Source organism: Agelaius tricolor, unplaced genomic scaffold, assembly GCF_023055355.1.
Source record: "Agelaius tricolor isolate 1412-34295 unplaced genomic scaffold, bAgeTri1.0.p SCAF_2, whole genome shotgun sequence".
Classification (NCBI taxonomy): Eukaryota; Metazoa; Chordata; class Aves; order Passeriformes; family Icteridae; genus Agelaius; species Agelaius tricolor.
In genome coordinates this window covers 9,831,103-9,847,516 of record NW_027269262.1, presented here as the reverse complement: position 1 = coordinate 9,847,516, position 16,414 = coordinate 9,831,103, and the positions used below count along the sequence as shown (strand labels likewise).

General features: G+C 40.9%; 1 protein-coding gene across 3 annotated transcripts in view; it reads left to right on the top strand.

The window, feature by feature from the left end:
- DSP (desmoplakin) overlaps positions 1-16,414 on the top strand; it is a 39,486-nt gene that overhangs the window by 10,690 nt on the left and 12,382 nt on the right. For all 3 annotated transcript variants that reach the window (XM_071452349.1, XM_071452332.1, XM_071452340.1), the window contains exons 3-17: positions 487-635; positions 983-1,157; positions 3,784-3,912; positions 5,058-5,108; positions 6,163-6,324; positions 7,319-7,423; positions 8,604-8,699; positions 8,929-9,054; positions 9,818-9,970; positions 11,008-11,162; positions 11,563-11,689; positions 12,227-12,431; positions 12,941-13,158; positions 13,900-14,066; positions 14,421-14,559. In XM_071452349.1, coding sequence (XP_071308450.1) covers positions 487-635; positions 983-1,157; positions 3,784-3,912; positions 5,058-5,108; positions 6,163-6,324; positions 7,319-7,423; positions 8,604-8,699; positions 8,929-9,054; positions 9,818-9,970; positions 11,008-11,162; positions 11,563-11,689; positions 12,227-12,431; positions 12,941-13,158; positions 13,900-14,066; positions 14,421-14,559 — 2,157 coding nt within the window. The remainder of the gene's footprint in view (positions 1-486; positions 636-982; positions 1,158-3,783; positions 3,913-5,057; positions 5,109-6,162; positions 6,325-7,318; positions 7,424-8,603; positions 8,700-8,928; positions 9,055-9,817; positions 9,971-11,007; positions 11,163-11,562; positions 11,690-12,226; positions 12,432-12,940; positions 13,159-13,899; positions 14,067-14,420; positions 14,560-16,414) is intronic.

The window sequence follows — 16,414 nt, the reverse complement described above, 5'->3', positions numbered from 1 at the left end:
ATGTGATGGGGCATGGAGCTGGACCCAGGCAGATAGTCCTGCTTGTGTTTTTGCAGGAGGAGGAGGTCTTAGAACCTCAGGGAACCTTGTGGAAAATCAGGAGCAATATCTACTATCTCCTATTAGGACAGTGTTTCATTCGCATCTTCTGAACACAGAAGCACAATGTCTTAAGAAGTTAGCACACCATGTGAAGCCTTGGCTCCACTGAAATAAACATCAAGATGTGTTGCTCTTTATGGAAAGTTTTGTTTGATGGCTACATTTTAATAATTTTCTTCCATATTTTATTTTAATAAGCACTTTCTAGTGACTGTGGATCATCAACCTTCTGCCAGTTAAAACTGGCAGTCAGAGACCTGGCAGTTGAAACTTATCATGCTTCCTAAAAAACCCCCAGTCCTCACAACACCTTTTTTAAGACAACTAAAGGAAGCTTAGATGATGAATATTTAAATTTATCTCCCATCTGTTTTTTTTCATTAGGAATTGAAATATGGGGATGGTGTCCCACTTAGAGGGAACAGGGATCTGGAAGACTGTTTTGCGCAGGCAAATGACCAAATGGACATCCTGGATGGACTGATCAGAGAGATGAGGCAGATGGGCCAGCCCTGTGACATGTATCAGAAAAGGTATTGCCAGGGAAGGGTTGGGGTGGGGAATGTGACTGATGAAAGTTTGTGGTACCTCAAGTGTTCACCTTCCTTGGTGTTGCAGGACATAATAGAAATCAGTAAGGTGGAACTAAATCTCTTTGGTCACACTAACATGGAGAAGGGTCTTGCAGGAATGTATTTCTGATAGAAATTGACCCCTTAGTTGTCTCCATGAAATCTTAATCTGTATATTTTTTCCACAGTCTTTGCTTTCAACACTTTGTTTTGAATAGTTGGTGGTCCAGTAGGAGAGACAAATTGCATTGTTTGTGTGTTTTCTGGGTGTTTTGCTCTCAGACACGAAGTGTTTCCTTCCCTTTCAGGCTGCTTCAGCTCCAGGAGCAGATGCGTGCCCTGTACAAAGCCATCAGCGTTCCCCGCGCCAGGAGGGCCAGCTCCAAAGGTGGTGGCTGCTTCTCTTCTCAGAGTGGCTCGGGCTGGGATGAGTACACAAAACGTGTCACAAGTGAATGCTTAAACTGGATGAGGCAGCAGAAGGTAAATCTGTGCAAAACCCAGGGACAATGCTAAAATTTGGTGTTGTTTATGAATGTTGCCTCATATGTAGTAATGTTTTGGGTGCCAGTAGAAAAGTAAAGGTACACGTGAATGCTCGCATGTTATTTCAAGTTCCTTTTTTTACCCTCCCAGTATTATACATATAGTGAATTCCCATTGAAATCCAAACATGGACTGGGGTCTTTTGCAGAGGAAAAGATGTAGAAGTTAGATTTGAAAGCTAAATGAAACACTGGTGTTAACATTACAAAAACATTGACATTTTTGTGTTAGAGATTATTACGCTCAGTATTTCCCTCCTTCCTTCCTTGCACAGATTTCCTTTGATTCATATTTATTTTAACCTTTTACACAGACAGGACCATCTTCACAGATTTAACCATTGTCCAGTGTTTTACAGTTGCTCTCCCCCTCTAGTCTGTCTTTATCTCAGAGAGGTAGGGCTGATTGCCACAGGACTAGGCTCTCAGAAGTCAGTGCTAAAATCCACACAGAAGTGCTGAAGCTACTGTTTGTTGCAGTCTGAGAACAAATTTGCCAATTCACAGCTGTTGCTGATGTGACCTGGAGTGGAAAACACACACTGTTTTTTGTGCTGCTGAGGTGAAAGTTGTGTGTTGAAGTGAGAGTTGTGAGTTTGTGGCTGGACAGCCCTTTCTGAGAGACAGGTAGGGAGGATGGAACAAGGTGGCTGAAGTCACACGTGCAGACTCCTTGTAAATTGAAATTGCATTCTTTTTATCTCTCTTTATTAGGTTGTTGCTTTGTGATTCTGTCATTATTATCTGCGTATGGCATTTGTCAGGTGGCTCCTATGCAAACCAAATGGGGAGGGTAGAACTCTGTAGAGTTGCAGTATTTTTAAGTGAGTGCTAGTTACAGTCCAGTCTTTCTGTGTGGCACGTTTTAGAGGAGGAAGGGGAAGTGGAGATGCACTCCTTGAGCAGTAATGTGTATAAGCATTGTGCCTGGATAGCCACAGCCCACATCATTGCTCTTCACATGCTGTGGGAGAGGAGGCTGATTGTCATACCTGCCATGGCTTGAGGAGTGATGTTGGACAGACTCTGGGCATGCTTCCAGCGATGAAAGATGGGGAACAGGCTGCACCTCCCAAAGACACCACGTGACGCCCTGCTCAGACACTCCTTGCTGAACACAGGGAGCATAAGCAATTGCTTAATAGCTGTGTTCCCACACTAAACCTCCTGTGAAAGTAAAAGGCTCTCTCTCTCTCTTCCCCTTCATCCCTACAGAAAGCTGAGGTGGGGCCAGTAAGCACTTACCTCACTGGGAAAATTTATTTTGAACTTGCCACGATGCTGCTTCTTTCTGTCGTGCCATGCTGTGTCCCATTACTTGCTCACATCAAGACTAGGATAATGTTTCCCTTTGTAATGTGGTGAGATGTGGGAAAAAGTTCTGAGCAGCTGATGTTTTTTGCTGTTTTTCTGGTTTTTGTCTGCATGGTTTGCTGGTAGGAGAATCAGATGGTAGGGAGGGTTAGTCAAATTTCCAGTGCAGAGCTGGGGAAACTGCAGGGAAATCCAGACAGCCTTTGTTCGCATATGGCAGCCAGCCATGACTGCCACTGTTGCTACAGTCTCTTTGGACTGTTTAAATATAACAAGAAGGGTCAAAGTCCTCTAACTTTCAAATGTCTGAATGAAAAATGGTTTTGTTTCTTGGATTGTTTTCAGCACTGCCTTTGAACCCCTACGCTTGAGTTCTGGCTTTATTGTTATCTGTTGACTCATAGAGATTTGACTCCAGGCTGGTAATTACCAAATTCAGTTCCAACCCAAGATTAGGATACCTCTTTCTTTACTGGGCATGTGCATAGACAGGTATTCAGATAGAGCTGCAGTGTGTCTTTGCAGCATAGAAGAGAATTTGGAGTTTGAGGACCTGAACTTGAAGTGAGGTGGCTTTTAATATTTGGAAAAAAATGAAACAAGGAATGCAGTCAGTTTTTGGGTTAGTAATTAGCAGGTGTATTACTGTTTTTCAAGGCTGTTTCTAGACATTTTCTTTTGTCATCCTACAATAAATGTTGCTAAAATGCAAGACAAACAAGACATTTTCTAATAATTTCAGTTTATATTCTGTGGAGCTTTTTAGAATGACTGCATTTAACTGAGGTTGTTGAAGTTTACATGAGCAAAATTAAAATGGAAATCTGGTGTACTGGGCTATAGAACTTAATTGGGCATTTTCACATGAATTGCATGAATAACATTGTTTGATAAAGTCATGGTTTGTTTTCAGAGTGATAAGAATGTAATTTTACTGTAGAACATAAAATAACAGTTTGGTCCAAAGACAACTGTTATGAAGATGAAAGTACACTACTGAGTGTGCTTCATCTAGTGTAACTTTAAACAACTGAAATATTTTTCCTATTTTGTTTCTTTTCCTTTGGGAGCTTGTCACACAGTTTAATTGATGGCAATTTAAAGAAACTGTAAAACCCTATCCTGAACTTCTCTTTATTTCAGTTTTACTCTCTACCACATAGTCAGTTGCCTTCAGTTCAATTCCTTTATGCTCCAATTTAGGCAGTAATATTGGAAATGAAAGTACCAATCCTGTTTCTTGTTCCTAGGTTGAAATGGAGCAAGTGAAGTGGGGGTTTGAAGCAGCATCCATTGAGCAACAAATTTGTGAGCACAGGAGAACCCACAATGCCATCGGAGACTATCGTTGGCACCTGGACAAAGTCAAAACAGATCTGGTAATTGCTGTCCTCCCGTACACTTTGCTTGGTCTAGGTATATAGCATTGGCTCACTGGTGTTCCACTACAAAAAAAGGAATGTTGGAAAGTTCATCCTCTCTTGAAAAAGCACTGGTGTCATGATAGCAACCACTTCCAATTCTTAATTCCTCGATAGTTCCTCAGAATTTTAAAATAAAAATTTAGTAGCTATTTAGCTTTTTGTTGTTGTGCACCAAGGCTGGCAAATAAATATTGCCATATTATTTGTGAGACAGATGACTAAGAGTGATTTTTCTCACTTGCTGTCTCAGTATATTAAACAAGAAAGTGAAAGAATAAGGTGGGTGTTCAGATGCAGCCTTGAGTCATCAGGTTTTTTCTGTGAAAAATGCCTGAATTCTTGGCTAAAATAAGATGAAAGCTTTTCTTATGTGTTGATATTATTTTTTTCTTTTTTTCCTCTGAGACTTCTGTTACCCTCTGGATTTTGTGATTGGAATAAAGAAGTGACTGAAAATACTGTGTTAACTTCCTCTCCTATCAGCCCAGCAGTTAGGTATAGGAGAGAGGAGGCTTATTTAATTTCCATTCATCTTTTCTCTTATTTGGCAGGAGAGTGTTCAATCTAAAGAAAAGGTAGTCTGTTCTGTAGCCCTAATCTCTCAACCAAGCTGAAGAGTGGAAAAGATTTTGCTCCATTTCCCCTTCTGTTTCAAACAGGAAAGGTGATAGTCTGCCCTGTGGAATACCAGTTCCAAGGCTGGGCAGGTTCCCAGCCATAGAAATGGGGATAAAGACCGGAGCTGTCTGCTCACATTGTAATTTATACTAGTTCACAATCTCCAAAGCTTGCTCTAGGACTAGCTGGTGCAGGAGTTTGGTGGAGAAAGAAATCCAGTTTCGAGTGTTGTTTTGGTGTTACAGATTATGTGCAGGCTTGGATATATATACCGAGCATCCATGAGAATAGTAAGTTTGTCCAAGCCTCGGTTTTGTACTTCCTGAGTCATCCAGCGGAGCAAATCTGCTATTGACAGATGTCTCTTGCAGGCATTTGCATGTTACCACCTGCAATTATTATGATATTGACTCTGTAAATGAAATAGCAGCAAATAGGAAACTTGTAAAAGGCTCACTAAGTGTTTGCTGTCTCTGTTCCAGCGGGAGAAGGCTGCAGTTCATCAGCTGGAGGAAGAATATGAAGGCCTACTGGTAAGCAAGGGATGTGGTCATTTCTGAGACCCTGTTTGCTTTATTAACACCTATGTGATTGTCAAGGCACACTTCAGGTTTTGACAGAGTGATAGATGCACATTTAAACAATTCTATTCAGCAGTAAACTGAAAGTGCTCTGTAGTTTCTGAAAGATTCATTTTGAGTTATGGACTTGAGATTAATGCATTGCCTGCTGTATAACTGACTTGTTCTCACAAGGAAGTTTCTAGTTTGCACCTGGTGGAGGGAGTTGGTCACCAAGCAGGTGAAGAGTAGACCTCTACCTCCTTAATGGGAGTAAGCGTAGTGATGAAATTAGGCTGTATATGAAGCTTAAAAAGTTACTCAAAGGTGGGACTGGAACCAACCAAATTCTGTGTAGGGCTGTGCATCTTCCCTGCTGTGGATCTTCATGCAAAACACAGTGAGAATCTCGTGCAAATGGTTTATTTAACACTTGGGATCAGAATCTGATTCCTGGCAACCTGATTTCAAGTAACAGGATGTATATTATGATCTGAAGACAAAGAATTTTTTCTTGAAGTGTCAACTGTGCAAAAGATGCTGCTATAACATCAAGGATGTACTATGAGCAGCAAATGCAACAAAAGGATGTTAAGTGTTCAGGCATTTCTTGTTCTTCCCCCCATGCCTTTTTGCTTGCCTTTCTACATGTCTTCTAACACGTGTGTTAGAAATAATTTTGAGAAGGTGCTGACATCATGTTCCTATTCTATAAATCCTGACACGGTGTGCACTGTCTATTACTAACAGGTTTCATGATTTAATAAACCCAGTCACATCTGCTGTCCATTGCCAACAGGTTTTACAGACATGTGGGTTTTATTGTTATTTTACGTAAAAAAACCCCAAAACAAAAAAACAACCAACCAAACAAAAACCCCAAAAAACCAAAAAAACCCATCAAAACCCAAAACCAACCAAACAAAAAAAAAAAGGAAAAAGCCATGCTGTGCTCTTAGCTTCCCTTTCTCCACACAGCTCAGGCATTTATATGTTTATGGCTTCTTGTATCTGTACTTCCTTGCAGAAATATTCCTTTGAGAGAATGGATCAACTTCGCCAATTCCAGAACCTCATCCAGGCCACCAGCAGAGAGATCATGTGGATCAATGACTGTGAGGAAGAGGAGCTCCTCTATGACTGGAGTGACAGGAACACTGATATTGCCAGGAAGCAGGAATCCTTCTCTGTAAGATAGCTCAACCTCCCTATGTTTTCCATCAGCCCTCTCTTGGAATAGTCAGGGAGAAACAGCCTCTCTTGGGAGAGGCTCATCACAGGGTGTTTCTTCACTCTTTTGGAGTGGAGAAGAGTGGAGTGGAGGAACTCTTTTGGAGTGGAGGAACTCTTTTGGAGTTCCTGGGTTTTTTTATCAACAGTTTTCAGTGAAGTACTATGTAATAACCTTTCGAGTCAGGACAGGATATTTTTTGGAGGATTTTGCTCCCATTCAGGGAGTTCTCATTGTTTATTTTGATCTTGGAATGTGGCCTTCTTTGTGCAGTCCACTACAGACCAGTGATGACCTACTGCTTGTGCACACAGCACAGCACAGTCATTGTGCTGGCGTGCCAACCTAAGGGACTTGAATCAAGCAGTTTTAATTCTCCCTGTTGGGACTGTGCAGGGGTCAGAGGTCCATGTATTTGGCCCTGATTATCTGTCACCAGGAAGTAGAGCTGTGCTCTCTTCCTCTGATGGTTCTGCCAGCAGCACACTGCGTGCACAGTCAGATGTAGTTTGCCCTGCTCCTTGTGGTCTGTAGGTGTGTAAGGAAATTGAGCATGTGTATTTGTTTAACCAGTATTGGTGCTGATCACTAAACTGAAAAAAGAATGGAAGTTCACACTGTTATGGAAGTGCCTTTTTTTTAGTTCAGCTGTTCTGGATGTTGCAAGATGCAGTCATTTTTGCTTCCATCATTCTTAAGAAAGGAAGAACTTAATGTTCTTTGCTCTCTGAAACAGCAAGCCCAGAGACTAGAATTGAGATGATTGCACCTTCTTTGATTCTAATGTCTTCATAATTAACTTCAGTACACCTCATGGAAACACTTTATAGTGTTAGAGGGGATAATTTTATATCATCACAACTATCTGGGAAATTTTAAACAAATGGAAACACTGTTCTGCCTGTGCAGTATACCTTTGGAGTTAGTTTAATGCTGTGTTTTGGTTATTTAGAAACGTATGAGTGAACTGGAGGTTAAAGAAAAAGAACTCAACAAGCTAAAGCAAGAAAGTGACCAGCTAGTGCTCAATCAGCATCCTGCTTCAGACAAAATCGAGGTGAGTTAGACTTTGTGTGATTTCACTTGCTTCTTTAGTTGCTACATGGAAAAAGTTCTCAGTGAAAGTTCACATACGAAGTGCTGCATTTGGGCTCAAGAAGGTTTTGCCTGCCCAAAATCATGCCCATTTTACCCAGCTTTAGGGGCTGCTCTAATAAATGTTACTATCTTCCTCTACAAACCTGGCCATTAACAACTGCATGGTGATAGATGCAAGTAAAAATGAAATCTAAGCTTAGGGTGCTATCTGAGTGTGTTGAAATTGCTGTATCTTGATTGTGCTGACTACAGTGCAACAGGATTTATGATAGGAAGCCATGTCATTGCTGTTCTGTTGTCTTAGTAGGCATGTTTTGAAAAATGCCACACCCTTTTTTGAGGGTTTATGTTTAATCCAAGTGCAAATACTTTCTGCAGCTGAAATTCATAGTGTCTTTCTATGGCTTAGCCAAGACGCTTTTGCTTTCACAGCTTGGTGTACACTTACTTTTTAATTAAAAAGGCTGCAACAATTTGGACATTTTATTAGGAGATGCTGTAGTTGTTGCAGTTTCAAGAGTGCATAAGAACTCTGCAACTGAAGAAGCTAAAAGGAAAAAAAAAAATCTTTTCTGCCTTTCAATATGTTTACTTGGTTAACTATTATCATATTGTGTAAAATCCTATTTCTCCTGTAGTCAGTTTCTCTCTAAAAGAAAAGATTCTTTTAAGCTCCAGCAGTGAACTGAAATTTGAGCGTCATTTTTTAAAGAATATACATGGCTGCTTAAGTGTTTTGAATCTAAAAACAACCATCATAAAATATCGTGTTTGGAGGTGTTCCCTGAAAGAATGAGAACATGGCTATTTGCAGCTGAAATACTTTATTTGCACTATTCTTTGTGCATTTCACCCCTTTTTGTTAACGCACCTGGGGCTTTTTGTTGATCAAACAAATTCAGGTCATGAACAGATTTCTCTTTGTGTCTCACAAGCAGGTATTTAACTCATTTCAGTTAGGTGGATCCTAGAAGTTGCGAAACCATTTGCATGAATTACATAGTTCTGGTGTCCGTGAATTTGTTTTAGCAGATTTTTCATTTGCATTTGTGTGGAGCACAGATAATTTTGCTTGAGTCTAGGTGTGGGAGAGAGATCAGTGTGGTGGCCTGACTTGTGTGTATTACTGTTTTTCTTAGGCTTACATGGATACATTGCAAACTCAGTGGAGCTGGATTCTTCAGATCACCAAATGTATTGATGTTCATCTGAAGGAGAATGCAGCTTACTTTCAGGTGAGTTGTGATGTGGAGAATTCACACTTTTTTTAAAAAAGCATGAACCCCATCAAAGATATATTTATTGTGCACACATATATTTACTATAGTACACTGTTGCACAATGCTATAAATGCTACCATTGTGCCAGAGGTGAACTGGGATTTCTCATTAAAGGAGTCCATCAATTTTTAGCAGGCATTTTTAAGAGCTACACACAGCCAAATTCACAACTTTTCTCCTGTAGTTCTTTGAAGAGGCCCAAGCCACGGAGTGCTACCTGAAAAACTTACAAGACTCTATCAGAAAGAAGTTCATCTGTGATAAGAGCATGTCACTGCAGACTCTGCTGGAGCAGATCAAAGAGCTGGAGGTACTGTCATACTCACCTGACAGGTTATGTTCTGCTTTTCTGGGAAACCAGCTGCCCTCTTTAGATAACAAATGTAAACCCAAGTGCACTGCAATATTTGAATACAGTACTGTATGAACTTGACACCACTATATTTTTAAGTCTGGAATGAGTCCAACAAATCCCCAATTTTCTGACATGCTAACAAATGAAAAAAAAAAAAAAAAGAAATACTTTTATTCTTATGTGGTAGAATAGATTTTGCCTCAAAGGATAAAGACATTTGATAAATGATTCATCATGTCGCTCTATCACTGCAGTCTCCTTGAAAGAAGTCAGCTTTTTTAGCTCTTATCATGAGTTAAGCACTACAGTCCCAAATTGGAGAAAAAATGGTCAGTGGTGTAAAAGGCCAATTGATGAAGTCAGGTTTGAAAGTGTAATTGTTGCCTTTTTTTGTTAGCATTCATTTTGTTAGATTCTTTCAATTTATGCCTGTGTTTCTTAAACACCACTTTAACCACTTTGAAGATCTGTATGAAAAACCTGCTATGCAAATTTTGCAAACTTTGCATCTTGCCAGAGCTGCAAAGATACTTAGATGTTTCTCAGCTCTTTTTAAAACTGCAGTTTTACACTGTAGGCCAAAGACTCATCCCATTGGAGCTAAAGTAAGTTTTGCCTACTGTAAGTTCCAGATGTATCCCTCTCTTAAAGAGAACAGCGGGAACTAGATGCCTTTTCTTTTTAGAATAAATTTGTAACATATGATTAATCTTTGCAGAATGAACGAGAGAGAATTCTTGAATACAAGAGGCAAGTGCAGAGTTTGGTGAATAAATCCAGGAAGATTGTGCAGCTGAAGCCACGTAACCCAGACTATCGAAGTAACAAACCCATTATCCTCAAGGCTCTGTGTGACTACAAACAGGATCTGGTATTGTATTCCTTTTTGGCTGTGAATGAACACTGTGTAAGCTAGAACATTGCAAATTACTTAGTAAGCAGACCATTGAGCTGATAGGTGTAACCCTTTTATATGCTTTTGGTCAGCTTGAATTTCTTTGACAGAAGAAGCTCTGCATTTCTTGCCACTATGAATAAACAAGTAGGTTTTTATTGGTTAATAGAGCTAGTCAAAATTACTATTATAAATCTATTAAATAGCATTAATAGTCATATTTGAAATTAGAACATAAAAGTCTTATTGCTGATAAGACTGAAATTGTTGTACGGATGCCTCTGTGCATCCACACCTTTCTTTTTGGTGATTGCTCACTTTTCCAGTGCCTCTCTGGATTCTTAGGTGAATAATTCATCTAACAAAAGTGAGGAATATGCAGTTATTCATTATTATTCCCATTTTTTTTTCTGGATAGGCTATGAAATTAATTACGGTTTTTCTTCCTCCTCAGTACTGAGGCTGCTTGGATTTATTTCTTTTTTTTTTTTCTTAATAATAAATGTAGATGTGCTTTCTGCTTATGTGCTTCTTCCTGCACCATGGCCACACCTGTGGCTGCCCGGTGTCAGGATTTCTGGCAGTTGGAGCTGGTGAATCTGGCTCTGCCACACTCACTCCCAGTCCCTTTGCAAATATGGATGCAGCACTAAATGTCCTCATGCCTTCAACTCACTGGCTGAAAGCCACACATGGTTGTGTAGCTTACCAGGCCATGTGTCCACATTCAGTCTTTGTCAGGGCAAGCCCCAGATCTGATGATCTGGCAGACTTGGGTTCTCTGGCTCACTCTTGGGCTTTTTTGGGTTTTCTTCACGTGGAAACCAGATTCAGGGAGAAGGGGTTGATCTGTACTAATCTATTGCTCCAATATGAATCTGAGATACAAACCCAGACCTGGCAGCTGGGAAGCGCTCCTGCTTCTGTCATCCAGGTGCACCTCCCTTGTCTGTCTCTCCTGGAAGCCCCACCTTAGTTAGCTAATGAGAAACCCTCTTCTGCATCCCTTGCAGAAAACGGTGCGCAAAGGAGATGAGTGCATCCTGAAGGACAACAATGAGCGCAGCAAGTGGCTGGTGACCGGCCCCGGAGGAGTGGACATGCTGGTGCCATCTGTTAGCCTTATCATCCCACCCCCCAATCCATTGGCAGTGGATCTGGCTACCAAGTGAGTTGCTGCCTCAGTTTGGATGCTTGCCTCTGGGGTTAGTGTTCACTCGAAATAGCAACCAGTCACAAAATATGTTCTGTGGCTTGCTCAGAGTGCACTGCCCCTGCCCCTAAAGGTGGGGGGATTAAGGCCTCGACCCTTGACTTGAGGAAACTCACTGCAGTGAAACTTGCTGAGATCTAGGTTGGGGCCTAGAAACTTTTAAAAGTTAACGTCTACACGGTTTTTCTCATATGTACTAATGAAAGTCATGTATAATTAATTTCCAAGATTTTTTTCAAGTAGAGAAAGAGCCTTAACATGCTCCACATCTGGTCGTTGTTTCTTGAGATATTTTGTATCTGTGCTACAAGGACAGATGCATTTTGATCATGCGTTTTTTTTTTCTTCATGCCAGAATTGAGCAATACTATGAAGCTATTTTAGCTTTGTGGAACCAGCTGTATATCAACATGAAGAGCCTGGTGTCCTGGCATTACTGCATGATTGACATTGAGAAAATCAGAGCCATGACTATTGCCAAGGTAAGACACCAGCTGGCCTTGCCTGCAGACCAGAGACATCCATGACCTGATGTCTGCTGTCCCAAGCAGACCCTGCAGTATCCTGTACAGATGTATATTCTACAAAACCACCTTCCTTTTCTGGTTCTACAAAACCACAGGCCTTCCTTTTGCTAGGTTGCACAAAAACTCTCACATATGGGAGTTGTAATTTTATTAAAGGAGAAACAGATAAGCAGGAAGATTAGCTAAGGGAATTTATTACATACTTGCTGTATTAGCTCCCACTGTACAGGGGCATGGATAAACAGAATAAGAGGTAGAATTTCAAACTGCTGTTAAGGTGTGAAATGATGGTAAGAAGGATAGGTTCACTCAGCTGGTACTCTTAGCACCATACTTTTAGAGGTAGCTTAGTGAGGATTTATTCTAAAGTGTGATTACTTTGTTTTTTTTATAGATTTATTAGTTTGTTCCTTAATGATTAACTAGTCATAAAACTTCCCCAATTGCTTTTTTTTCCCTTTTATTTCAAAATTCCCTTCTTCCTTATTTCAGCTGAAAACAATGCGTAAGGAAGATTACCAAAAAATAATAACTGATCTGGAGATCCATTATCAAGAATTCCTCAGAAACAGCCAAGGCTCAGAGATGTTTGGTGATGAAGACAAACGAAAGATCCAGACTCAGTTCACTGATGCTCAGAAGCACTACCAAACCTTGATCATACAACTGCCTAATCAAGCACGACCACCACAAACAGGTTTGTTGTCGTCCTGACTTTTGTGGAGTTTCGATTGCGGGGCTTTCTTTGTTCCAGAGATGGCCAGTTCTGCATTCTTTTATGTGAAAATGTTCTTTTCAATATACGAATAGGAATATGTTCAAGAACTGTTCTGCTGTCTCCCAACATAACAAAACTGGCCATGTACAGGTGAGTGCATGGCTCCTTCCTTTGATGGGAGTCTGGGAATAGTGCTCTAAAATTCATGGAACCTGCTGGGAGAATGAGAGAAATTTAGTCCATCTGATACATTTTCTATTATTAGGAAGCTAAATCTGACTGCTGCATTTTAGGAAGCAAATTTATATTTTTGTGAAGGAGAGATTTCATTCTCTGAAACAGCTGCCTAAGGCCCGGATCTTCCACCTGTTCTCAGTTCTACAGGTCAACTCAGTGCTTGGGTCACTTGGGCACTGCCTTGGCTTTCTACATGTTCCTGCTCAGCTCTCTGGCAGTTGATGCTTACCCAATTCATTTTACCATTTCAGTGGTCCCAACTGAGTGCTGTCCCGTGGGGTCCTCAAACACCATAATCGTTAATGAGAGAAACCGAGAGTATGAGAAGCAGGAGGCCTGGCTGCTGATGGAGCTTCAGAAACTTCGGCGTCAGATTGAAGCTGCTGAGATTCAGATGGTTCAAAGAGCTCCTCTTGGAGTGGATCAAGGGGCTATGCACGATTTTTCAGCCAGAATAAAGGACTTAGAGGTAACCATGGATGTTTGTCTTTATGCATCTCAAGCTCTGTATGACTCTACACTGCAATTCTGTTTATGATCAGCATAAGATCACACATCCTGTGCAGAATAATCTCAGATGGAGGCTAACCAAAATGATTTGGATTAGAATTTACCTTCCAAGTAGAAAAAGTTGACCCTTGAGTTTTAGAAATCAAGTTCTGCCAGGCAAGGAATACAGAAAGACTGATGTCAGGTCACTGTGAGTTCATGTTAAGCCTGATACAAAGTAAAGCACCATTAAAATCCTTTACCAAGGACTTCATGTAGCCACCTACCTGTAAAGTGCTGTCTGTGGGATACAGACTGGATACACGAGACTTACTATCCCTCTCCTCGCTCTTTAGATTTGTAGGAAACCATGGAGGGAAGATTGGTACAAAAAGGTAACAGGTTTGGCATATGAGAAATTCCCATGGGGCAATGAGGTTGCAAAGGTCTCAAGAGCAGAAGGACCTTGGCATGTCAGAGCTGAGTTTTGGAGTGTAGATTCTCAAAAAGACATATGACCTGTTGTGGACAAAAAAGAAACTGCTCAGTAGTGCTTGCCTTGAAGAAAGCAAGCTCAGCCACTTCTTCAGTCCTCAGTCAAGCTGGTTATATATAAAGAGCAGGCTGCTTGGATAAGGAGACCAATTCCATGTGAATATAGAATAGAATGAACATTCAGCCAACCAAAAACGTGTAAACCAGGCATTCTCTTTTTCTTTAGGGTGTGCAGAACGACTCTCAAATAATGGCTGAAACCCTCAATAAGCATAAGGACTTGCTGCCTAACTTCAGAGGCTGTGAGAAGTATGTGTACTTGCAATCAGAGATAAATGCCCTCTTTCAAAAACTGGAAAATATTAATGGTGTTTCTGCTGGCTACTTAGACAGGTAAGTAAATTGGGGGTTTTGCAATAAATATGCACTCTCTCCCATAATTCATAGTCCAGAAAAAAGTTGCCTTTTGTAACCACCAGTGTAAAATTACACCTTTTTCTCTGCAAATTGTGTACATGTTGATAGAAACAGACACATGAATTTCTTCTCTTTTCTGGAGCATTTTAAAAAAGAAGGTGAGAAGCATGGGTATCACAGAAATTTCTTGTTTACCTATTCTTTTTAGCCAATCATCTGCAATTAATTAAAAATATCACTGTTCCTTCCTTAGTCCTAATATAATGGATTAGTCCTTAGTCCTTCCTTAGTCTTCCTTATAATGGATTTGCCTTGTATCATTTATTTTAGCTTGAATGCACTGAGGTGTCTGCTCCAGGTTATTCTGCAAACAGAAGATGTGATCAGAGTTTTTGAAGTCAGGCTGTCTGAAGAGGAGACTGTTCCTTTGGATCTTGATAAAGTGGAGGCTTATCGGGCTTGTCTGAAGGTGAGGGGCCAAAACCCAATGACACACCAAAACAAAATTTGTACCTGCCAGCACTGATCTATTGATCAAAACCACAGGAGATAGAAATGCTGATCCTATTGTATTTTATGTATAGACACAAAATGTTTTGTAAATCAGGCACATTCTTGCTAGCTGGTCCAGGGAGGGGATTTTCCTGCTCTGGGGCTCTGCACTGGTGCAGCCTCCCCTTGAGTCCTGTGGTCAGTTTTGGGTGCCACAAGATAAAAAATATATAAAGTTATTAGATAGCATCCAAAGGAGGGTTGTGAGACTGGTGAAGGGCTTTGAGGAAGCTGTATGAGGAGTGGATGAGGTCACTTGGTCAGTTCAGCCTGGAAAAGAAAAGACTGAGAGGAGAGCTCATTGCAGTTACAGCTCCTTCAAAAGGGGAAGAGGAGGAGCAGACTTTGATCTCTTCTCTGTAGTGACCAGTGGCAGGACCCAAGGGAACAGGAAGGAGCTGTGTCAGGGGAAGTTTAGGTTGGATATCAGGAAAAGGTTTTTCATCCAGAAGTGGGCTGGGCACTGGAACAGGCTCCCCAGGGAAGTGGGCACAGCACCAAGCCTGAGAGAGTTAAAGAAGCGTTTGGACAACACTCTCAGGCATGTAGTGTGACTCTTGGGGTGTCCTGTGCAAGGCCAGGAGTTAGATTCAATGATCTTTGTGGGTCATCTCCAACTCAGGAAACTGTGATTCTATGAAATTATTGGAAGTAACATACAGGTTGTTACTTCTTTCACCCCCTGGTTGTTGCTGCCCCCAGAGCAAGGGCAGCTGCTTGGAAGGTTTCTGTAGCTCTCATTTGACATGACAAAAAGGTTGTGCTCCATTTGCACCACCTACACACTTTTTTCCCTACTAAAGGTAAGAACAGAAAATAATGAAAGAGTTCTTCTTCTCCCAAATGCATTCAGCGCACAAAAGGACCAGCAGATAAAGGCGGATAAAAGACTGGATCTGCAAGACAACTTTGTGCTCAGCAAAGCAGTTATTTCCCTTTTCCCCTCGTACAGGCTGAATACTTTTCACTCTAAGATTTGACATAGACTCTGTAGCAAAACCAGGACACTCAATAACACTCAAATTTACTTGCTGCTACACCTAGAGGACAACAAGGGCAATTAACAAGCCTATATGCAAGAAAGGAGATCCTGCCTTCAAATCTACATTCACTAGTGATAACCATAGATAATAGTGTACAGAAATGGGTTACAGAGACCTTCCACGCAGCTGGGAGTTGTTCTTAGCCGGAGTAAATTTGAGCTACACAAAAAAAAAAAAACAACCAAAAAAGCTTGAGCATATCACTGAAGACTGTAGCCATCCCTGTGATTGGGGGCTGCAAGGCAGACAACTGCCTGTGCTGTATATTCCATTTGGTGATGCCCACGGTATGCCCACACAGCAGATATGTGTACCCAAACGAGTGTGTGTGTGTGTGTGTGTGTGTGTGTGTGTGTGTGAAGAAACATCTCCATGGAAGATGTTTATAAAATAAAACAACAACAAAAAAATGTGCAGATTTTTAGGTGTTTAAAAACTGGATATGTCACTCCTGAGACTTGATTCCACAGCTGTTGCAAGTGCAGGAATCTTTTATACTTCAGTGAAATTTTCTAGTCAGTTGTTTCTAGGAACAAGCAAGGCTCTTGTTCTGCTCTGGTAACTGCTCTGCAGAGTTCTGAGAAACTGAAATGTTGTCTTCAGAATATAATAGCAGAGGGCTTTGGTTTAGCAAATTATTTAGTCTAACTTTAAACACATTTTTAAGCCGAGCTGTTTACCAAAATATGTGTTTCACTTTAAATAGTTTAAGTCCAGCTGACCTCACTA